The sequence below is a fragment of the Canis lupus genome, chromosome 23 (genome assembly GCF_003254725.2).
Source record: "Canis lupus dingo isolate Sandy chromosome 23, ASM325472v2, whole genome shotgun sequence".
Classification (NCBI taxonomy): domain Eukaryota; kingdom Metazoa; phylum Chordata; class Mammalia; order Carnivora; family Canidae; genus Canis; species Canis lupus.
Window position 1 is genome coordinate 7180846 of NC_064265.1, and position 25362 is coordinate 7206207.

The 25362-nt window shown below is 39.4% G+C and overlaps 1 protein-coding gene across 6 annotated transcripts in view; it reads left to right on the forward strand.

Moving 5' to 3' along the window:
* The first annotated feature begins 1489 nt into the window (after positions 1-1489).
* GOLGA4 (golgin A4) overlaps positions 1490-25362 on the forward strand; it is a 130225-nt gene continuing 106352 nt past the window's right edge. For 2 of the 6 annotated variants that reach the window (XM_025461323.3, XM_025461322.3), the window contains exons 1-2: positions 5664-6087; positions 21039-21128. In XM_025461323.3, the coding sequence (XP_025317108.1) occupies positions 6016-6087; positions 21039-21128 (162 nt within the window). In that variant the 5' untranslated portion in view covers positions 5664-6015. Of the gene's footprint in view, positions 1529-5663; positions 6088-21038; positions 21129-25362 lie in introns of those variants that run through there. The other 4 variants (XM_049099726.1, XM_025461325.3, XM_025461324.3 and 1 more) reach the window with 4 other exon arrangements.

Here is a 25362-nt window from a genome sequence, read left to right on the forward strand (position 1 = left end):
TTAAAAACAATATATAGTTGGATCTTGCTTTTCTATTCATTATGACCATCTCTGCTTTTTCATCCAAGTATTTAATTAATTTATATTGAGTGTAATTTTTATATGATTAGCTTTAAGCCTACCATCTTCTTCCTTGTTTTTTATTTGTCACATTAGTTCTTTGTTCCCTTTTCATTGCTGTCTTCTTTTTTATTATGTTTTAGGATTGTATCTTACATCTTCTATGGGACTTAAATCTTTTGTTTTAGTGTTTCTTTTTTTAGTGATTGTTCTAGGCATTACAATATGCATCCTTAACTTACCACAGTCTAACCTGAATTAATGTTGTACTACACATATAATGTAAGAACCTTATAGCAGTATACATACTTCCATTTACTAACTTTTTGTCCCTTGTGTTATTATTTTTTTTTCTTTGTGTTATTATTATCATAGATTTTACCTCATTGTATGTTAAGCCCTCCCCCCCACCAATGTATGGTCATGATTTTTGTTTTAAGTGGTTAATTTGATTTAAAAAAAGATTTTATTTATTTACTTCAGAGAGAGAGGGAGAGAGACAATATGCAAGCAGGGAGAGAAGCAGAGGAAGAAGGAGAAGAGAGTCCCAAGCCGACTCTGTGCTGAGTGTAGAGTCCAACTCCAGGCTTGATCCCATGACTCTGAGATCATGACCTGAGCTGAAATCAAAAGTCAGACACTCAACTGATTGAGCCACTGACCCAGGTGCCCCAACAGTCAATTTTTTTTTATTTTATTTATTTTAAGATTTTATTTATTTATTCACGAGACACACACACACACACACAGAGAGAGAGAGAGAGAGAGAGAGAGAGAGAGAGAGGCAGAGACACAAGCAGAGGGAGAAGCAGGCTCCATGCAGGGAACCCGATGCAGGACTTGATCTCCGGTCTCCAGGATCAGGCCCTGGGCCGAAGGTGGCGCTAAACCCCTGAGCCCCCGGGCTGATTTTAAAGAAATTAAGAGAAAAAATAGTCTTTCATATTTATCTGCATATTTATCATTTTAGGATTACTTCCTTCTCTCTTGTATATCCATCTGGAGTCATTTCTTGAGCACTTCTTATAGTTCAAGTTTGCTGGTAAAGAGTTTTCTCAGCTGTTCTTTTTCAGAAAATGTCTTTATTTTGCTTTCATTATAAATGAATGCTTTCTTTGCGTTTTTTAAATTTGTTTCAGCATTTTAAAGATGTTGTTCCATGAAGTCATTATTTTTTTTTTCTCTGTGTATAACATGTCTTTTTTCTCTGGCTGCTTTTTAAGGTCTTCCATACTGTTGGGAAGAATAAAATGACATACTTTCAATTCTCAAGGGAGACTTTGAAGAGGACGGGGTGGAGTACCACAGTCTACTATGGAATCTACTGCCTGGAAGCTCAGTCCCCTTCCCATGTGGTGTTATTCTAGCCTGAATAGCTCAGAGTGGGATAAGTGTAAAATTAAAGAATACTGAGTCTCCAAAATTGCCTAGATGGCGAAGGAGCATGGGCCAACTTCTGTGGGTAAAGGTAAGAGTTTTCCTAAAGGTTGGTAGATTTGCCCTGTAGAATCTAGTAGAGAATGTTCCTGCAGAGGGGTCCTTATGGACAGAGACCAGGGAATAAGATTAAGGTCTAGGGATGGATAATTTCAAGTAATATCCTACAAAGGATATCACTTTTTTTTCGTTACTTTAAGGAATCTCTACATCCAATGTGAGGCTCAAACTCACAACCTCGAGATCAAGAGTCACATGTTCTTCTGACTGAGCCAGACAGGTAACCCAAGGTTATAGGTTTTGAAGTTTTTTTTTCCTTAAACTATGGGAAAAGTTGTATTTAGCATATAGTTTTTTTGTTTTTATTTAAATAGAGTTGACATACAGTGTTACACTAGTTTCAGGTGTATAATTTGGTGATTTGACAAATTTATATGTTATGTATGTTTAGCACAAGTGTAGTTACCATCTGTTCCATTACATCACTATACAGTATCGTTGACTGGATCCCTTATGCTGTGCCTTTTATTTCCATGACTTATTCATTCCATAACTGGAAGTCTGATCTCTCACTCCCCTTCACCTATTTTGCTCAATCCCCATCCCCTATTTAGCATATAGTTTAGATTTCTTCCTTTAATATGCCATAATTCCTTTAGTGTTTTACAATCTGCTAATAAACTTGGTAAGTCTGCCTGTCTTGAGTAGGGCTGTAATGGAAGGAAATGAGAGTTGGGTCCATAAAGATATTTAGTATTTCCCCCAAATGCAACTCGTTTTTCTCCTCCCTCCTGATTCTCATCCTACAAAGTCCCTTAGAGGTATAGCATCAAGGTACCCAGGGAGACTGCAGTCATGATTTCCGGACTGAGACTAATAGCAAATGAAGAGGTTTCCCACAGTAGAATGGGATTTAGTAGAGACTTAAAGAAGAATCGTAGAAGACCAAGGAACACTCTATTTCCCCAAATTTACTTAGAGGGAGTTGTCCCTTAGGGAAAATGAAAAGCTAATATCTAGGTTACATGAATTTTATAATATAATCTGAAAGATCTATGATAACATACACACTTGTAACTAGATTTTAACTTTGCTTATATTTAATTGGAAATCAAAACAAAATGCCATGTCATCTTTTTGTCAAAACATTTTTAAAAATATTTTATTTATTTATTCATGAGATACACAGAGAGAGGCAGAGACACAGGCAGAGGCAGAATGTAGGACTCGATCCCAGGACCCAGGATCCTGCCCTTAGCGGAAGGCAGACACTCAATCGCTGAGCCATCCAGGAGTCCCAAAACATTTTTTAAAATATGGAAATGGGAGGAGTGCCTGAGTGGCTCAGTTGCTTCAGCATCTGCCTTTGGCTCAGGTCATGATCTCAGGGTCCTGGGATCTAGCTGTGCGTTGGAAAGAGTACAAACTAAATTATTAATAGGGGCTGTCTGGGGGCATAAGATTATACAGTTGGCCCTTGAACAATGCAGGGGTTAGGGATGCCAACCTCCTGCATAGCTGAAAAATCTGTAACTTTTGTCTTCCCCAAAACGTAACTAATGACTGGCCTACTGTTGACCAAAAGCCTTGTTGATAACACGAACAGTTGACTAACACATATCTTGTATGTTATGTGTATTATAGATTGTATTCTTACAATTAAGCAAGCTAGAGAAAAGAAAGTATTAAGAAAATTGTAAGGAAAATACATTTACAGTTTTGTACTGTATTTACTGAAAAAAAAAATCCATGTATAATTTTACCTGTGCAGTTCAAATCTGTGTTGTTCGAGGGTCAACTGCACTTTTGTTTTTGTTACAGTGAGTATATTACTTTTGTAATAATAGGTAAAAATACAGTGTGATACATACGTTAACAGCTTATAAGACTGAAGTTGTTTAGAGGGGAGCATGATTAACTCCCTTGATGTGTGTGTGGGTTTAGGGGTGGTGTTGGGAAAGGCTTGAAGCGGGAGATGACGTGGGTAGCATTATCAAGATAGACAAGAAAGGTGGAAAAAGAAGAAATATACAAAGTCATGGAGGAAAATAAGTACGCTGGATTCATTAAGGTTTTCAAAACTACTACCAATAACCTGGGGACTAAAAAAAGAAAGGCAAGGAGGTAGACAAAAGCTGGATGTTCAAGGGAACCACAAGTTAATTTGAAATTTCTGGAGGTTTTAAGTGTGGAGTGTGGAGAGGGTGCATTACAAGAGACAGCAGGAGCCAAGCTGCCAAGGGTTTCTTATACAGCCTGGAAATTTGAATAGTGTCCTGTAGGACAAGGAGTTCACTGATGAGGTTTCAGCAGGAGAGTAACATTAGCTTGGAGAGAAGCCAATTTCGAAACTGGGGGATCATCTTAGTGGTGAGATGTCATGAAGCTTGAAACTAATGGCAGGGTAAATAGGAAAGAGAATGGATTTAAGAAATATTTCAGAGTAAAAGACACAGGGCTTGGTGAGTCTCTGGATACGGGTGAAGAATGAGAGGAATGTTTTGACTAACTTCAAGTTTTCACTTGGGTAACTGGGCAGATGGAGATGACACCAGCCAAGGCAGAAAATACAGATGGCAAGGCAAGCTTGCAAAGAGGAAGATGCAAGAGGGCGAGAGGAAACACAGAAGAGGCAAATCAGGATGGTGATGGTAGGGAGTGTAGTAGCAGATGATTTCGGTTTCAGACATGTTGAATTGAGATGCCTATATACTATTAAGAGAAATTGTTCAGTAGGCAGCTGGATGTATTAAGACTAAATAATTCTGTAGAAATTTAGTGTCAGGCCCTGTACTGGAGACCAGGCACAAAAACAGCCAGTTTTTGCCCTCCTGACAGCCTAATGAAGACGCCATAGTCTGGAGCTCAGGGGACAGGTCTAGGCTGGACCTCTCAACACAGAGAAGGACAATGTTAGAAGCAAGGAGAGAATGAAACTCTCAGAATTTTAAAGTATCATTTACTATGAGCTATATACTCTATGCACATCAAACTTCACAACATTCCCATGAAATATTAAAATGAGGAAAATGAGGGCAGAGAATTAAGACTCAGAAGTCTTAATCTGGCCATCTGGCCTTTGGGCTGAATTTTATTGTAAGAGCTGTTTTGCTGCAGTGATTTAAAAATATCTCTGGAAGAGTTTGCACTATCTAGTTCGTTATTTTCCCTCATTCTTCATTGTCTTAGACCATATGTATGTACTCATAATCTTTCTGCTCCCTTCAGGCATTTGACTTTGTACTATGTGGCCAAAGTCACAATGCTTCTACTTTCTTGGTAAATACATGTATTCACTATGAGATAAGAGAGGACTCAGCCCAGTTGTCAGTGAATGCAACGTTCAGACTAGGCCCCGTTCTGGCTCTACCACACTTAGGGATCAGGCGACATTATCTTACAGAGCAACATGCTAGTAAATATTTGCTGAAACATGAAGATCAGCTCTCAGGTTCCGATACATGGAGGCAATATGAAGCAATTTGGTATAGCCTGCCGAAGTCATTGCAGAGATGGATTTGGGGGTTCACAGATGGCCCACGTTCAGGGTGTTGGAAAAACCAGGCCTATAAACATTAAACTTTCTTAGGATGATTGCAGATGCTAGGGGTAAACTTGGATCCTTTGGAAATTTGTGTATTCCACCAGCTGTGAAATCTTTTAATAAGCCCAAGGACCTAGCACTTAGAATGATAAATATTTCTTTTGAGATTTTATTTTTATTTATTCACAATACACAGAAAGAGGCGGACGCATAGGCAGAGGGAGAGGAGGGCTCCCTGCGGGGGTGGGGGGTGGGGAGCCCCACCCGGAACTAGATCCCAGGATCCCGGGGTCCTGCCTGAGCCAAAGGCAGACGCTCCCGCCCTGGGCCCCCCCGCCCCCCGGCGTCCCGGAACAGGCGTACGCTCTCCCTGGGAACGCGGCGAGGTCCCTGGCTCCCCTCCCCCCACCGCAAGCGCTCACGCCGCAGCTCCTCGCGGACGGCCTTTCCACCTCCGCCGGGGCCTCCGCAGCGCTCAGACCAGCCCCGCCCCAGCTCGGAGCCCGCATCTCCGCACGAAACCAACCGTTGCGGCGCAGAAAACGGCGTGTTAGTGCGGGCGGCCGCGGCAGGGAGCGCCACGCCGAGCGCGCATGTGCGGGCGCGGCGTCGTGCTTGGCCCCTCCGGCGCCCCGTACCGCTCCCCCGGCGAGCTCCACGTCGGCCGCGCAGGCGTCCTGGGCACACCGTTCACCTGCTGCCGTTGTCGCCGCCGCCGCCGCCGCCGCCGCCGCCGGGGCTGGATGGGGGGCATAGGCCAACCAGTGGCACCCAGAAGAAAGAGACGCGGCGGCGGCGACGCCGACGCCCGCAGGACGAGTGTCCCGATCCCCCCGCGAGCCCGAGGAGGCTGCGGTGAGGCCCGGCCCCCGCGGCCCCTGCTGTAGAGAGGCCGCTGCGCCGCGGCGGCGGGGGCGGGGGGTCTCCCAGGGCGCTCGCCCCTCCGGTCTCACATCAGGACCCCGCGCTGCGCCATGTTCAAGAAGCTGAAGCAGAGGATCAGCGAGGAGCAACACCAGCTCCAGCACACGCTGGCCTCGACCCAGGTACTGTGGCCGCTGCTCTCGCCCGGACCCGAACCCCCTTGACCTGGGCTCGGGGCCCAGGAGGAGGGAGTGCCCATCTGTGACCCTTGACCTCTCGCCCGAGACCCTCCCCCAGACTCCGGGGTGGGAAGGAGTCCAGGGCGGCCCGAGTCGCCTGTGCTGGGGGCCCGGGGCCCCAATTCCAAGCGCCACGCAGGGAGTGGGCGTGAGTGGCCAGATCCTTCGGGACGTCCCTCTAGAGTTCCCCCCTAACGCACGACCCCGCCTGGGAAGAGTTGGGAAGGGCTCCGGTGGTGCAAGACTTGACCCGTGTCGAAGGTTCCCCGCGCCCAGCCGAGACTCCAGCTCCGGAGTGAGGGCGGGATGGGAAAACCTGAGTCGCTTGCAATATCCGACCTCACGTCCGAAGGGCCCTCTCCCGTCGCCGCCCCGACGGGGACTACGGAGGGGCCCGGATCGCTCAGGACTCTCACCGGGATGGGAGGCCAGCGCCAAACCGTGGTCCGGCGCTGAGGGCCCAGGGCCGAGCCATCCCAGCCCAGGCTGCTTGCGGCAGCGTTGGACCCGAGCGAGGTGGCAGCGTGGCCGGCGTCCAGCGCCCAGCGCCCGAGGCTGTCACGAGTTAGTCACTTGGCATAACTTGGTTGATCCCGGACGGGCGGAGGGACAGGCACTCGGAGGCCAGCCCGGGCTTCTGCCTGTCCCCAGCCAGGCTTCTGCTTCAAGAGTCCTGTGTTCGTTTTTTTCTTGAATGCTGTTGCTTCAGGAAATGACAGTTTCTAGGAAAAAGGGGGCGTGTTAGCAGTGGTAATTCAAGGAAACAGTCTCCTAGACACCAGTGAGAATGTGTGTTTTGGTGCGAGCAGCACTTGTCACTTGAGGAAAGATGAGGGCTTCTGCTAAATTTCTTCCCAGCCTTTCTCCGTCTCAGCAGCTTGAGCAATTCTCTCTCTCAAATTTTAGGGTTTCTGTAAGAAAGACTGGGTTTTGACTAATTTGGAGACATTAAAAAAAATTTTTTTTTTAATTTGGAGACATTTAAAAGTACTTTTAAAAATATGGTATTTGTACAGTTTTTAAGTAACTGTTAAGCAACTAACAACTACTAAATCAAATATTGCTTTAAAACAACTGTCGATGATAAATTCAAGTTGTTCTCTTAAAGCTAAAGCTCATGTAGAGTAAAACTGCTTGAAATACATTGGAACATGACACTGAAAGCTTGTTCATTCTCCTAAGTAAAAAGCAAATAGTGATTAAAATTTAGATAATAAATATCTTGTTTTTCATACTATGTACTGCAAGCTTTTCTAACTTTACAAAACACATTTAAGAAACAGAAAACTTAAAAGTGAAGTAGAGAGGAGGAATGTGAGGAAACATCATGTTAGTGAATGTAAAGCAGTTACATTTGAGAATGTATAAAATACCAATGATCCGAGATTCCACTTCTAGAAATTTATATTCCGAGAAAGTTTAGGATGCGTTAAAGATTTCATGTCATGGGTTTCTATTTCAACGTTGTTTTGATGGATAAAACTAGCTAAAAATAGAAAATTGATTAACAGGTTAAGGGAGTTGGTTATTATGCAGCCTTTAACAAAAGCCAGCATTTATTGGCTCTTATGATGTGACAGGCATTTTGCTTTGTATTTTACATGGATCATTTTATTTAATTCTTACATACATCAAAGAGGTAGATACTCTTATAGATGAAGGAGTGAGGTTCAAATTAACTTGTCTAACACAGCTATTGTTAGAGCCTACAGGAAAGTAATAATAACATGCAAAGATATTAGTGTTAAAGGACAGACTAAGGGATGCCTGGGTAGCTCAGTCCATTAAGCATCTGCCTTCAGTCAGGTAATGATCCAGGGGTCCTGGAATTGAGCCCCATGTCAGGCTCCTTGCTCAGCAGAAAGTCTTGCTTCTCCCTCTGCCCCTCCTACCTGCTCTTGCTCCCTATTACTCTCTCTCTTGCTTTGCTCTCTCAAATAAGTAAAATCTTTAAAAAAAAAAAAAAAAAAAAAGGACAGATTAAGAAGCAGCATGTAAATTGTGACCCCTGTTTTGTGGGGAAAAAATATGTGTATAAAATATGTTATATACAGGCAGTGAAAATAGCCTAAAAAGGAAGTGCTTATGAGATATTTTGATTATTTTTCTTTTTTTTTTTTGATTATTTTTCTTAATCATAATGTTTAATTCTTCTACATGAAAAGGAATGCTTTTGAGGTGCTTATGAAATTTTATGACTATTTTTCTTATTCATAATGTTCAATTCTTCTACATGAAAAGGAATGCTTTTGCAACATTAACAGAGAGAGAGAGATGTTTTTTAGAATAATAAAAAAGTTATGAGTAACTTCGGTGAGACAATGCATCTGGATCAAATAAAATAACTGTGTATAAAGATTTAAAATATTCCTATTTGATAATATATAGTATGTATATAAAAAGGTAAAAGTTAAGTTCTTAGTGATCATTCTTTTTTTTTTTTTTTAAAGATTTTATTTATTTATTCATGATAGTCACACAGAGAGAGACAGAGAGGCAGAGACACAGGCAGAGGGAGAAGCAGGCTCCATGCACCGGGAGCCCGATGTGGGATTCGATCCCGGGTCTCCAGGATCACGCCCCGGGCCAAAGGCAGGCGCCAAACCGCTGCGCCACCCAGGGATCCCCTTAGTGATCATTCTGATAGAGACTTGATTCTGTTCTGGTCTCAGATCTTTTTTTTTTTTTTTTTTTTTTAAGATTTTATTTATTTATTCATGAGAGACAGAGAGAGAGAGAGAGAGAGAGGCAGAGACATAGGCAGAGACACAGGCAGAGGGAGGAGCAGGCTCCCCAGAGGAGCTGGACATGGGGACTTGCCCTAGGCCAAAGGCAAGACACCTGGGCCAAAGGCAGATGCTCTACCGCTTAGCCACTCAGGTGTCCCTGGTCTCAAATCTTCAGCTATTAAGATCTCTTCAGGATGAGAAGTTCTAGATTATTGTTTTCAGAGTTAAAGATTTTTTTTCAAAGGTGAGTTAAAAACCAAACAGAAAACCCTTTTTGATGACAGTCTTTTTGCAGATTACATGTATCCTACTTTTCTTAAGAAAGGGATCTTGAATTCGTATAATATTACCATTTCTTCATTTTTGAGTATGAATTATGTTGTGTTGAAGGCACCATGCCCTCAAAAATTTACCTGAGTAAATTTCCCTTTTACTTACTCAAGAGAATTTGTTTGTTCTTGGTCTACTTTTTGTAATTTTGTGATCTCCTTCTCTATCTGCCAAATGTCTTCTATCTGCCAAATGTCTTCTCTCTGCCTTTGAACTGTTGTGGGCTTTGAATCAAGACACATAAACTTATAAAATTTTGTGTGGAATAAGGGCAAGTATCTGAGGGGTTCTGTAGTGCAGTGTAGTTTATTAACACAGATTTTGAGTGTTTGGAGGCCTTTGTGTGCATCCTTCTGTTTCCTAGCTTGCTTATCTAGGTGAGGTGGCCTGATAGGTATTTTTCCAATAGATTGAGCTGTCAGGCATAGGTAATTCTGAGATAAACAAATCATTTGCATCACAATATTTGTAAAACTTTCCAGTAATAATAATAGTGATATAGTATAGTGTTCCTTAAGGATTTGAAAGCATTCAATAAAAACGAGAGGTAGACTTCTCTAATACTCTCCAATCACTTCTATTTGGTTGGTACTAAGATTTGCATCCTTCCTTGGCAGATATTATTTTAAGTAATTATTTATTCAACACTGATGATGACTTGAAGCCTACTCACTAATTAAAAATGAAGTTAAAAAATTTTTTTAAAAAATTTTATTTATTTATTTATTTATTTATGATAGTCACAGAGAGAGAGAGAGAGAGAGAGAATGAGGCAGAGACACAGGCAGAGGGAGAAGCAGGCTCCATGCACCGGGAGCCCGACGTGGGATTCGATCCCGGGTCTCCAGGATCCCGCCCTGGGCCAAAGGCAGGCGCCAAACCGCTGCACCACCCAGGGATCCCCGAAGTTAAAAATTTTTAAATCAAGGTTCACTTTTATTATTATTATTATTATTTATTTATTTTTTAAAAGTAGGCTCCATGCCCTGTGGAGCCCAACATGGGGCTTGAACTCATGACCCTTTGATCCAAACCTGATCAAGAGGGGTAAGCTTAACTCACTGAGCCACCCAGATGCCCCCACTTATATTATTATTATTTATTTATTTACCTTTTTTTTTTTTTTTTTTGAGAGAGAGAAAGAGAGAGAGTGCACATGAGGTGAGGTGGGGAGAAGAGGGAAAGATCTCACAGCCCTGAGATGAAATCAAGAGTCTGTTGCTTAATCAACTGAGTCAGCCAGGTGCTCCACTTAACATTATTTTTTAACAATGAGTATCTATTTTGGATTTTTAAATTCCTGTGTGGTGTTTGTCTCAATCGGATGAGGGCCCCCCAAATGTGAGGCGTCCTGATTGGATGGGGTCCAGTGGCATATATTCATGCAAGGCAGAACAAAGGAGATAGAAATGTACTAAATACACCTCAAGGTAGTGAGTGGCTGGCCGGATCGTAAAGCAGACTGTTTGCAACAAGGCAGAGAGAAGGTGAGGACAGTGGGGACATATGGAATTCTCCCTTTTTTGGTTACTGTGCCTGGTTGTGAGTAGCCCATTGGTCACTTAGGGACCATGGATATTTTTGAGTTGGGTTGCCTAATGTGCCTGTGGTATTTAGCCACTTGGTCACTTGGGCCCTTTTGTTTCTGTTGCTCAAGCCTGTTGTCTAAAAGCTGTCTTTATACCTTACAGAATGAATTGGATAAAAGAAACATTAAAAAATAATATAGAATACATTGTAATTGCTTGGGATGTATGTAGTACATAAAAATATATATGTTTTTAAGTGTAATTAAGGAATTACTATGCCCAATGTGGGGCTCAAACTCATGACCCTGAGATCAAGAGTTGCATGCCCCTTTGGGCCAGCCAGGCACCCCAACATAAATAAAAGTATTTTTAAACATTTCAGCCTTTTTCAAATACTACTAAAACTTAAAAGTACAGACACAAATGTACAAATATTGTATGATTCCACCTATCTGTGGTACCTAGATTAGTCAAATTCATAGAGACAAAAAAATAGAATGGTGGAGAGAGGTGGGAGGGGGGGAATTATTGTCTAATGAGTAGAGTTTTGGTTTGGAAAGGTGAAAAAGTTCTGGAGATGGATAATGGTGATGTTTGCACAGCAGTGTGAATATACTTAATGCCACTCAACTATGCACTTAAAATTGGTTAAAAGGGTAACTTTTATGTTACATATATTTCACCACAATAAAAAATTTAATTAGATTAAAAAAAGCAAAAAGTGGGACTCCAAAGTAATAGTTTATGTAATAGAATTTTTTTTTTTTTTTTTAAGATTTTGTTTGTTTATGAGAGACAGAGACATTGGCAGAGGGAGAAGCAGGCTCCCTGTGGGGAACCCGATGCAGGACTTGATCCCAGGACTCCAGGATCATACCCTGAGCCAAAGACAGACATTCAACTGCTAAGCCACCCAGTCGTCCCTGTAATAGAAAAATTTTAAAAGTGCACAGATAGCAGGGAAAGGAATCCCTTTCTGAAGGAACATAGCCTTATTATAAATCCAGATTTACTAAATAATTACCCTCAGTCGTGAAATTAGAGAACCCATAATTCCCCTGGGAGAACATAAATATATAATAATCTGTATTTTGACCAGTAGCAAATAGTGACTTGGTAATTCTTTCGGTAAAATGTGCATTAAGTTCTTATGTTTTAAATAATAAAGTAATCATACTTGATGGGATTAAAAAATGTGCCTCGAAACTCGAATAGATCACTGGCCCTATAGTTCTCTCACTGTGCTTATACTTGTTGCTTTGTTTCAGATTTTAGTAGCAGCTTGTGGTTGTTTAAAGAAACTAGAGCTTATCAAAACTCTGGGAGGGCAGCCCCGGTTCGGCCCGAGGTGTGATCCTGGAGACCTGGGATCGAGACCTGCTCCTCCCTCTCCCTGTGTCTGTGTCTCTGCCTCTCTCTGTCTGTCATGAATAAATAAATAAAATCTTAAAAAAAAGAACAACTCTAGGAGGATAAGCATTATATAGTATACACACATACATATTTAAGTTCTGTTTCTGATTTATCTAATTTTTCTGGGTCACTTGTTATATTCTTACTGGTCATCTTGTTTTGCGCTTTTTTTTTTTTTTAAAGAAAGATATCTTGTGATTGTGGAAGTCTTGGCAGTTGATTTATCTTGATAGCTGACATGGGTTTTCTTTTTCTCTGCTCTTATGTGCCTCTCCTGTGTGGAGAGCCCCAACATAGAGGGTCTGTCTACCTACTTTAAAAGGTGACTGTGGGGATCCTTGGGTGGCGCAGCGGTTTGGCGCCTGCCTTTGGCCCAGGGCGCGATCCTGGAGACCCGGGATCGAATCCCACATCGGGCTCCCGGTGCATGGAGCCTGCTTCTCCCTCTGCCTATGTCTCTGCCTCTCTCTCTCTCTCTCTCTCTGTGACTATCATAAATAAATAAAAAATTTAGAAAAAAAAAATAAAATAAAAGGTGACTGTGTAATTTATCATGTAAACATTCTTGAGAATGAAAGGGGACACTACTTCTAATAATGATCTTGGAACATAAACTGGCATAAACTGGGTGGAACTGGGATTGCAATGGTTAAACTTGGGTGTTTTGTTACCCTGCTACTTTGTGCTATTAGCCCCCACTTTTGAAGACCTAACTCCTACAAGGTAGGTTGCTCACTATATTTTGCAGTTCCTTTTGTCTGGTAATATTTGGATTGGAGGAGGCTGACCTCAAGTACCGTTTTGTCACAAAAACCCTTAATCCCTGAGAACAATAATGAGAACAATAATCTCTCATTCTAGGACACTAAACCTCTGTTTTTTTTTTTTTTTTTTTTCCTCTTGGAAGAATTTGCTGTTTCCTCTTCTTCAACATTCTGTGCAGATTTGGAGTTATGGCTACCTTTGTCCTGATTTCTTCTCTAATTTGCATCCTTTTGCCTTTGGTTCTTTAGAAATTTGTCATCATCTTTTCACTGTTGATGTTCTCTGTCTTGTTCTTGAGTTTTAATTAATCTTTGTTTTCCTACTATTTTTTTTTCTTTAACTTTCATTTCAATGGGTTTTTAAGAGGGAGGGGAGGTAAATAATAGTATTCGGTCTGCATTCTCATACTGGAAACCTAATCACAATGATGTATCTAAACATAAATTCATTTTCTGAAATATTTGACTTTAAAATTTTAAATTCTCAACACGTATTTCTTAGATTGTAAAGATATGTGATTTTTCTATCTTATTTTGTAGAATCACATGGTTAATTAAGTTAGCATATACCATGTGACTGGCCTTCAAAATTGCTGTTAACTAGCTAGTGTCTGAAGTATTGAGTATCAGTCCACTTATTCATTATCAACTAACTGTTGGATAAGATTTTAGATGAGAAGTAGATCATCTTTTAGTCTGTATATCATGCTTCTAAATTTTATTGGGTATCTTGTATTGAACATACTAAGTATTTATGCTTTTAGTTAAAATTTCAAAATAAAATTTTGCTTTTATTTTTATCACAGTAACATATTATATGGTTTTAAAAGGCAAAGCATTACTAAAAGGATATTATGCATTGTCTGCGCCTCTAGTCCTGTTCTCCATGTTCTCAACAATTTGTTTGCCCAGATATTTAACTTCATTTTTCTAATTATAAACTTTTATTACTTTGCTATTTGTTGATTTGTACACTATAAGCCATATTTGCTCTTTTCCTGCCAAGGTAGATAATTTTGGGAGCATTGCTCCATTGTTTTCTGTTTGCAGTGTTGTATTGAGAAGTCCATTGTCATTCTGCTGCCTTTTTTTTTTTTTTTTTTTTTTTTTTTCTGGAGACTTTAGGATCATCCCTTTATATCTTGTCTGAAATTTCATGGTAAATATGCCTTTGTATGGATTTCTTTATGCATTGTGCTGGATATTCAGTGGGCATTGTATGGTGACTCTTGGGCTTAAATTCTTGGAAACTTTTACATGTTGTTTCTTTGATAATTCCCTCCCCTTAATTGTTTTTCTTCTCTTTTTAGCTGCAATTTGGTAGCTTTATGGTACCTTCTCTTTTTGGTAGTTTTATGCCTTCAGGATAGATTCTTTTGTTGTTGTTGTTATGTTTTGGGTTTTGTTTTGTTTTGCACTACTTTTGAGAGATTTTTTCTTTTCTTTTTTTTAAAGATTTTATTTGATTTTTCATGAGACACACACAGAGAGAGGCAGAGACACAGAGGGAAAAGCAGGCTCCATGCAAGGATCCCGACGTGAGACTCTATCCCGGGATTCTAGGATCATGCCCTGGGCCTAAGGCAGGCGCTAAACCTCTGAGCCACCCAGGGATCCCCAAGAGATTTTTTCAACTTGTTTAATTCTTTAATTGAATTTTTAATTTTAGCTACCTTATTTTAAAATTTCTAAGGGCTGTTTCTTACTCTTTTATTTTTTCATAGCATTGTTCTTTTTATACAAGTATATCTTTTATCTCTCCGAATAATGGTGATTTTTTGTTGTTGTTTTGAAATTTTCTTTTAATCTTTGTTGTTTTTCTTCTACTTTTTTGTGTTTTGTTGTTGAGCTTGTTTTGGGCTTACTTTATTGCTTTGGAAACATTATTGAGTGCTCTGGGCTTTGCATTCATATTTAAGGGTGAGGCACAAAAAAATCTTATACCATTTCAAAGTAGAAGTGTCAGAGAGACACTGCGGCTCACTGCTGGGTTATTATTGAGGGAAATATCTTCATGCTGGTAACCACAGGTCTGGAGGTCATTTGATTTCTCCAGAGAAGCATGGGTGTGCTTTGGAGGAAGAGTGAGGGGTTATAAGCCAAGCTGCTAACCTCTGGAAATAGAGCTGATTCACTGTACAGGTTACCACTTAATTTCTCTAAGGTTAGTCATACACTTTGCTCTTCACTCCTATCTTCCCTGTGTTTGGTTTTTCCCAGTTTGTAGCCTCATTGGCTCCTGAAAAAAACCTCTGGCTCTTCAGAGGCTCTGTAAAGTAGAACAGGGACCTGAGGACCTTTTCACCAGTCTTCCTGTTTTTGGTCCTGTCTCTTTACTTTTGCATCTTGCGTTACATTTTTGCTTTAAGTCTTAAGTCTTTTCATGTTTCGGGGGATGAAAATTGGCTTCCGTCTCATCACTGTTCCCTTCTGTAGCTCCTTGGGGTTGTAGTGTTCTCAACTGTGTTAAATCCTTTACTATTCTTTCATTCATAACAATCTTCTGAAAATTGTTTGAAATTTCTTAACTCTTTGAGAGGCAGAGACTCTAGGAGCATATACTTCATCTGTTTAACTGGAAGTTTCCTTAAATTACTTTTGGGTGAGTGGATTTCACTATATTAAAAGGCTGGTTTTTGAGGTAAGCATTTATAACATGAACAACAATATTTCATTTCTGCACTATTATTTTAGATGTCAGGATGCAGAAAGTACTTTACTAAGGACATGGTGAAACGCTCTAATAATTTTGGTAATCAGAATATAAAGGTTTATGTGAAGTGTTAACTCCAAGTTACTTGGCCATTCCTATAGAGCTATTCTATCAAATAGATTGGGGAGGGACTTTCAATAGGGCTCTGATGAGAAGGATTCTATGGTTGTGTCCTTGCCATGATCGATTGTCTGTGGGTTGGAGGGAGGAATGAAGTCAGATTTTGTTATGCTTGTGTAAGAATAATGTCTCTTTAGGGCATAACGTGAGAACCAGGAAATAAGTCAAAAGGCATCCCAGATTTTAATGTCACCAACTTCACATTTCACAGCTAATCTAAGTTATTCATAAGGAAACCTAAAAACATTCTTCATTTAGAGCTTCCTTATGCTTTTTTTTGTCTACAATTCCAATAAATGTAGATATTCAGTTTCTAAACTTGTAACAGGCAAAAATGAATAGAGAAGACTTACTACAAGTAGCATATTTACAAGAGTGAAAACTGACCTAGAAAATGTTAAATTAAAAAAAAATGTTATATTATGTTCAGCTTCTGTTTATCTTTAAGAATTTTTTAGAGATTTTATTTCTTTGAGAGAGAGCACACACGAGTTGGGGGGAGATGCAGAAGGAGAGGGAGAAGAAGGAGGCTCCTCACTGAGCGGGGATCCCAACGTGGGGCTCGATCCCAGGACCTGGGGATCATAACCTGAACCAAAGGCAGACGCTTAACTGACTGAGCCACCCAGGCACCCCTCCTTTTATCTTTTAAAACTAGACTTAGTTAATGGAGTTCAGAAAGTTGTAGATTCAAAATGGTTATACCTCATTGTATCTCCAAAGCCTTTCAGGTATCAGTGAGGTGTAATCATTTTGAATCTATAATTTTATATAGATATCTATATCTATACCTATATTTGTGTTTCTCCAAATCTATCTAACAGTTCAGCTATCTTGAATAGTTCTTTCCATGAAAACTCCCAGATGGTAGAGCCTCTAATGAGTAAACTTTGGTTAACATACTTTTGACTTTAATATAGAATTTTTCAGTAATATGAATATCCAAAATTTGTCTTTTTATTATCTTTAGATTGTGTTGTTCAACCTAGGGTTAATGCTTTTTAATTTTTACTTTTCCAGATAACTGAATTATGTTAGATACATTTGATGCAGTCTCGATTTAAGAGTTAGTGGCTATGTTTATGTACACTATTCTCACAAGGACAAAATGGTATGGTGGAAACTTACCATATGGTGAAAGCAGTTAAGAGGATTGTGGGTCTTTTAATTGGTTGAGATCAGCTTTTTTTTTTTCTTTCTTTCTTTTTTTTTTTAAGTAAACCTTATACCATGGAGTGGAGCTTGAACTCACAACCCTGTGATCAAGCCAGCCAGGTGCCCCATAGCTGTTTTTTTTTTTTTTTTAAATGAAAGAACAAAATGGATCAGGAAATATGACACTTTCTGCCATAAAGATTAAGGTTCTATCAAACTTCTGTTTTAAATGTGTTTGTATGTAAAATGGATTCTTTGTTTTGTCTTTTTATACCATGGATCCCAGTGAAAAAAAATCTGAGAAACAGTGATCTAAACGATACTGGGAAAGTGTATGGAAGGAATCAGAAGACTTGTTTCCTAACCCATAACACAGAACTTGTATGCAACCTGGGCAAGCTACATAAACATTCTAACCTTCTTATTTTCTCATCAGAGATAAGAAATTGGGTATGATAATATCTGTTCTGCTTACCTTTCTGATTGGTTGTGAGGATCAGAAGGGATAAAGTATTTAAAAACATTTGTTGGGGCACCTAATTGGCTGAATTGGTAGAGTATGCAACGCTTGATCTCAGGGTTGTGAGTTCAAGCCCCACTTTGGTGTGGAGCCTCCCAATCAATCGATTGATCAATCAATGAAATTTGTAATTATAGAGCACTTATTTATTGAACAGTGCCTCCTAAGGTGCTGTGCTGGGTATTGCATTTGCCTTGAAGGGTAGAAGTAGTCTCTGTACCATGTGGTTGAGAGACAAGTACTCTTAGTATGGTAATAGTGTGTACAGGATGTTGTGGCTGCACATAGGAAAGCATTTGTGGAGAGAGCCAGGATGACATCTGAGCAGAGTCTTGATGGATAATGAAAAGTCATGGTATTGGGACATGCCACTCAAGACTTATTATTCCCCAGAGTGATTGTATACATTTTCTAATGTTGCATAACAAATTACTACAACCTTAGAGCCTAATAACCCTGTTGTTACTTCGTAGTCTTTAGGTGAGAAGTCTGGCATGGCTGACTGTCTTCTCCGCTGAGTCATACAAGGTGTCATCCAGACTGTTGTTTTCATCTGGATCTTAAGATTTTCTTCTGTGCCCATGTGGCTGTAGTAGAATTCAGTCCTCTGTGGTTGTAGGAGTGAGGTCCTTATTTCTTTCTGGCTATTGCAGGGGGCAACTCCTAGAGGCTACCTGCAGTTTCTTGTCACTTGGCCCTCTTGGACATTTTATTTTCTTTCAGGATAGCAGGAGTGCATCTCTCTGCCTTCTGCCTCTGCCTTTGCTCTCTAGACTCTTATTTGAAGGGCTTTTGTGATTAGGCTAGACCCATCCCGGTAATCTTTGGATTGACTCAAAGACTACTGATTAAAAACCTTAAATATACCTGTTAGAAATCCCTTTTACTATGTAATGTGAGATAATAAGGGGAATGATCTCATCATATTCACAGGTCATTTGGGGTCATCTTAGAATTCTACCTACCACAGTGACTAAAATGGTTTTTCCATTTTAGGAAATTGAGGCTTATGGTTAGTTAATAATCCATTGGTGGGCAATAAAGATATTAATTGTGACAAATAGCTTAGAAACTTGTCTAGATTTCTCATAGCTATGAGAATTAATTAGACCAAGTTTAGTTTGGAGGAATCTAAATCCCTTTCTATTTTGAAGTGAGACTAGACCATTAAAGATCCAGAACCTTTAGATAAATGGTCAAGTACCGTTAGTTTTTTCATGCATGTTTTATATTTTACGAACATATGTAATGTATGTGATCCTTACTCTTGCAACTCTGGGGGAAGACCAGCCATGGGGCCAAGTCTGCCAGGTGGTATACTACTTTTTTGAAGACAATGTGTTTTATGACCTATTCTTCAACTTTGCAAATTCCAACATTTGGTTTTGCTAGTTACTCCAGAGCTGATGAGGTTCTCAGTTACTGATAAGGCTCACATGAAGCCAGAGTATAAAGATTGTAAATATTTACAGTGGGGATATACTTTTCAAGTGATTGGATGATGACTGTCTAAAACTAGCTCTTTCCTGGCATCTGGGAAGCTGAATCAATAATACCTGTGCACAACTGCATAAAGCCTTGTCTCTATTGCTCACCAGATGATGAACTTTAAATTTGTGTGTCTATTTTCTCATATCCCTCACTTATGACTCAGAGTCTCATGTGGGCATATTCATTGGTGGAGCTCAGGTCACCTGCCCTAGATGAGAGGGAGACTGAGTAAATTTTCTGAGTTCTAACTTACGGATTTACAAGAGCTGTTTAGGAAAAAAAGGTTGTTAAATTTTTGTCATTATTTTGTTGTTAGTACCCCCCCCCCCCATTAAACTTTCTTTTGGTTTTTGGTTTTGACAGAAAAATCTCTTTCCCATTCAGTGATTATGGAAATACACTCATATCTTCTTTTATATTTCAATTTTTAAAAATCATGAGTTAAGTAGGTAATAGGGATTAAGGAGTATACTTGTGATGAGTATACTTGTGAAAAGTTACACTTATTGTAAAGTAAATATGTATATGTGTATATGTATGTATCTGTATGTGTGTAATTATTCCTAATGATGTCTCTGTTCCAGCCTAGCCACAGCAGTATGTGCCCACTTGACAGATCGGGGTTCCATTGGTTCATTCATTCACTCATTATTTAACAAATATTTATTAAATGCCTTTTATTGGGGATCCCTGGGTGGCTTGGTGGTTTGGTGCCGGCCTGCCTTTGGCCCAGGGCGCGATCCTGGGGTCCCGGGGTCGAGTCCTACGTTGGGCTCCCAGCAATGGAGCCTGCTTCTCCCTCTGCCTGTGTCTCTGCCTCTCTCTCTCTCTCTCTCTCTTTCTCTCTATGTCTATCATGAATAAATAAAAATAAAATAAAATAAAATAAATTTAAAAAATCTTTAAAAATAAAAAAATGCCTTTTATTGATGTAGAGCTTTGTAGACTACAAAAGGATAAGACCTCAAGAATTATTTCTTTTTTTTTTTTTAGAATTATTTCTATGTGTAGATAAGTTCAGATCTATTTTATTACAAGTGAGGGAAGGTCTTAAAGTTTTGGCTTTATACTTTTAGGATTCTTTTTAGTTCACCTTAGAGTAGACCTTAACCTTCTAGTTTAAATTTTAGGCCCTTTATCCTGAGGGTTTTTGTACTGCACGTTATGGGAGTCAGGCTGTCCTTTACAGAACTGAATGGGTTGGCATTTTAGGATCTAGTTGTGGTGTGCAAGGTAAACTTAAAGTAAGGTGATGGCCAGAGAGATGTTTATTTGTGCATTATGTAGTATCGAGTATTAGAGCTGGAAGGCACTTAAAAGATTGAATTGACAATCTTATTTTTTTTTAAAGATTTATTTATTTATGATAGACATAGAGAGAGAGAGAGGCAGAGACACAGGAGGAGGGAGAGGCAGGCTCCATGCCGGGAGCCCGACATGGGACTCGATCCCGGGACCCCAGGATCGCGTCCTGGGCCAAAGGCAGGCGCCAAACCGCTGAGCCACCCAGGGATCCCCCAATCTTATTTTTTTAATGAACTTTTAATTTTGGAATAATTTTGAGTTATGGGAAAGTTGCCAAAATAGTACAAAGAGTTTGCATATAACTCAACTGGTTTCACTTTCCCTGAATGATTTCATCTTATATTAAAATTACAACCTTATTTTATATATGAGGACATGTGGCCCTCAAAAAGTTAGGGATCCCTGGGTGGCGCAGCGGTTTGGCGCCTGCCTTTGGCTCAGGGCGCGATCCTGGAGACCCGGGATCGAATCCCACATCGGGCTCCCGGTGCATGGAGCCTGCTTCTCCCTCTGCCTGTGTCTCTGCGCCTCTCTCTCTCTCTGTGACTATCATAAATAAATAAAAATTAAAAAAAAATTAAAAAAAAAAAGTTAATTTAGCTAATAAGATCACAGTTCTGGTTGGTGACGGAGTCAGACCAAGGACCCAGTAGGCAACCTAGATCTTCTAGTTGATTGTTTTAGGTATTGTTTTCCTTTTTATATGTTTTTTTCCTTTCTTTCATGGGGTTCTTTGGGCACGGACTGAGAGAGAAGGTCTATACAATACATAGTCTACTAGTCAATGTAGTCTTTCTAATTTGTGCAATAATTTTTTTAATCTAGGCTCCCTCCAATTCTTCAACACCAACAAGAACCAGGAGCAGGACGTCTTCATTTACAGAGCAACTTGATGAAGGTACACCCAATAGAGAGGTAAGTTTGGAATTTCTTCTTTAATAAACCTTTTACAAGGAGCTTATTAATTAAAATGTGGCTACTGTTGATAACAAAATGGAAAATTATTTTTGACAGGTTAATTATTGAATTTTTAGGTATTTTTATTAATAACATAATATTTTTCTTTTTTTGTAAATAGTTATGCTTTTGTAAAGTGTGTTTTCTTTGAGAATCATAATTTGATAGTATAATATTCTCTACCTTTAATATTTGAGGTTTATAATAATTTGATAATTTGTTCAAGATAGCATCATACAGGGAAAAGTTTTATATTTTCAAGCTATTGATTGGAAACTGTGAACTTAACTGATTCTGTGTGACTTGCAGCTAGCACCAAAGCTCAGATTAGACTTTTTTCAATTTCTTTTTCTTGCTGTGAACTGCGACACAAGTTCAGAGGAGAGTAAAACAGAAATGCATAAATCAATGAATTATTATGAAGTAAACCCCATGTAACCACCGCTGAGATCCCAAAAGGAACACTGCCAGCATTATAGTGCTGCCTTCTTCCCCCGCAAAAAGCTTACTATCGTCCTGACTTTTTGGTATTTGTTTTTTTCCTTTTCTTTATCGTACCACTTTGGTATGCTTTCTGATGTAAATGTTATAAACATTTGGGTTGTTTACAGTTTTTGGTTATTATAAATTATTACTGTTCTGAACATCATTGTACAGTTCTTTTGGTATACATGTACCTGCCTTTCTTTTGCTTTGTACACAGGAGTGGAACATTGGGTCAAAAGGTATATATAATTTTAACAACTTAGAAGATCATGCCCATTGTTTTTCGGGTAGTTGAACTTTACCTTTCTACCAGAAGTTTCTGAAAGTTGCTGTTGCTTTACGTTGTTGCTAGTCTTTTTAATTTCAGCTGTTCTCGTGGATGTGTAGCATTCTCTTATTGTTTTAATTTGCATTTCTCTGATGAATTATAGAATTATAAGATTGAGCATTTTTCATCTGTGTATTGGCCATTTGATACCTTTTTTTGTGAAGTGCTTATGTAACTTGCTTATTTTTCTGTTGGTTTGTCTTTTATTGATTTGTAGTTCTTTTCTTTATGGTGTGGATAGGAGTTTTTTATTGAGGTATAATTGACATATAACATTAATTTTATGTGTACAGTATACTGATTTGATACTTGAATACAAAATTCACCACAGTAAGTCAAGTTACCATTCATCACCATACATAGTTACAAATTCTTTTTCTTGTAATGAGGGGTTTTTTTTCTGTCTTGATGTTTCTTTTTTTGTTTATTTCAAGTTTTTATTTAAATTCCAGTTAACATATAGAGATAGGAGTTTTTTTTATTGGATATATGCCTAGCAGATACCTTCTTCTCTGTGGCTTGCCTTTGACTCTCTTAATGGTGTCCTTAGAGGAACTGAAATTCTTAATGTATTCCAATTTATTAATATTTTATCTTCTGACTAGTGTTTTTGTTTCCTATTAAAGAATTGTTTTCTTACCCTGAGAGTATTTTTGTGTTTTACTTTTCAAAAATCATTATTTTTGATTGTAGTGTACAACATAGTGAGTGATTTGACAAGTCTGTAGTTTATACTGTGCTCACCAAAAGTATGGCTGCCATCTGTCACCATACAATGCTGTAACAGTATCTTTGACTATATTCTCTATGCTGTATTTTTTATTCCTGTGACTTAATTATATTGTAATGAGAAGCCTGTACCTCTTGCTCTCCTTCACCCATTTTGCCATCCTCCCATATCTTGTTTTACTTTTCAAATTTGGATCTACATTCCACTTGGAAATGATTTTTTTCAACATGGTGTGAGGTAGAGATCAAGTCTGAGTGTTTTCCCTCTACCCCCCACCCCGCCTTTATGGCTATTCAGTTGTCCCATTCTTTTTTTTCTTTTTTTTTTAAATAATAAATTTACTTTTTATTGGTGTTCAATTTGCCAACATACTGAATAACACCCAGTGCTCATCCTGTCAAGTGCCCCCCTCAGTGCCCGCTACCCAGTCACCCCCACCCCCCGCCCTCCTCCCCTTCCACCACCCCTAGTTCGTTTCCCAGAGTTAGGAGTCTTCCATGTTCTGTCTTCCTTTCTGCTATTTCCTACCCATTTCTTCTCCCTTCCCCTCTATTCCCTTTCACTATTATTTATATTCCCCAAATGAATGAGAACATATAATGTTTGTCCTTCTCCGATTGACTTACTTATTTCACTCAGCATAATACCCTCCAGTTCCATCCACATCGGAGCAAATGGTGGGTATTTGTCATTTCTAATGGCTGAGTAATATTCCATTGTATACATAAACCACATCTTTATCCATTCATCTTTCAATGGACACCAAGGCTCCTTCCACAGTTTGGCTATTATGGACATTGCTGCTATTATAAACATCGGGGTGCAGGTGTCCCCGGCATTTCATTGCATCTGTATCTTTGGGGTAAATCCCCAGCAGTGCAATTGCTGGGTCATAGGGCAGGTCTATTTTTAACTCTTTGAGGAACCTCCACACAGTTTTCCAGAGTGGCTGCACCATTTCACATTCCCACCAACAGTGGAAGAGGGTTCCCTTTTCTCTGCATCCTCTCCAACATTTGTGGTTTCCTGCCTTGTTAATTTTCCCCATTCTCACTGGTGTGAGGTGGTATCTCGTTGTGGTTTTGATTTGTATTTCCCTGATGGCAAGTGATGCGGAGCATTTTCTCATGTGCTTGTTGGCCATGTCTGTGTCTTCCTCTGTGAGATTTCTCTTCATGTCTTTTGCCCATTTCATGATTGGATTGTTTGTTTCTTTGCTGTTGAGTTTAATAAGTTCTTTATAGATCTTGGAAACTAGCCCTTTATCTGATACGTCATTTGCAAATATCTTCTCCCATTCTGTAGGTTGTCTTTTAGTTTTGTTGACTGTATCCTTTGCTGTGCAGAAGCTTCTTATCTTGATGAAGTCCCATAGTTCATTTTTGCTTTTGTTTCTACACTTGTAAAACAGTGTGATTCATCATATCAGCAAGAGAAAAACCAAGAACTGTATGGTCCTCTCAATAGATGCAGAGAAAGCATTTGACAAAATACAGCATCCATTCCTGATCAAAACTCTTCAGAGTGTAGGGATAGAGGGAACATTCCTCAACATCTTAAAAGCCATCTACGAAAAGCCCACAGCAAATATCATTCTCAGTGGGGAAGCACTGGGAGCCTTTCCCCTAACATCAGGAACAAGACAGGGATGGATGTGGATGTCCACTCTCACCACTGCTATTCAACATAGTACTAGAAGTCCTAGCCTCAGCAATCAGACAACAAAAAGACATTAAAGGCATTCAAATTGGCAAAGAAGTCAAACTCTCCCTTTTCGCTGATGACATGATACTCTACATAGAAAACCCAAAAGACTCCACCCCAAGATTGCTAGAACTCATACAGCAGTTTGGCAGTGTGGCACGATACAAAATCAATGCCCAGAAATCAATGGCATTTCTATACACTAACAATGAGACTGAAGAAAGAGAAATTAAGGACTCAATCTCATTTACAATTGCACCCAAAAGCATAAGATCCCTAGGAATAAACCTAACCAAAGAGGTAAAGGATCTATACCCTAAAAACTATAGAACACTTCTGAAAGAAATTGAGGAAGACACAAAGAGATGGAAAAATATTCCATGCTCATGGATTGGCAGAATTAATACTGTGAAAATGTCAATGTTACCCAGGGCAATTTACACGTTTAATGCAATCCCTATCAAAATACCATGGACTTTCTTCAGAGAGTTAGAACAAATTATTTTAAGATTTGTGTGGAATCAGAAAAGACCCCGAATAGCCAGGGGAATTTTAAAATTGGACATCCACATGCAGAAGAATGAAACTAGACCACTCTCTTTCACCATACACAAAGATAAACTCAAAATGGATGAAAGATCTAAATGTGAGACAAGATTCCATCAAAATCCCAGAGGAGAACACAGGCAACACCCTTTTTTGAACTCGGCCACAGCAACTTCTTGCAAGATACAGTTATCCCATTCTTTCCACATTACTCTACTGTGGTACCTTTTTTTCAGAAATAAATGCCTGTGTTTGAGTGGATTTGTTTCTGGGCTCTCTGTTCTGTTCCCTTGTTTGCTATATCTGTCTTTGATCTGATACCGCACTGTCTTAATAACAGTAGTTTTATATTAAATCTTGCCCTTCTTAGAGCAGGTCTTTCCTGTCTTGGTCATTAT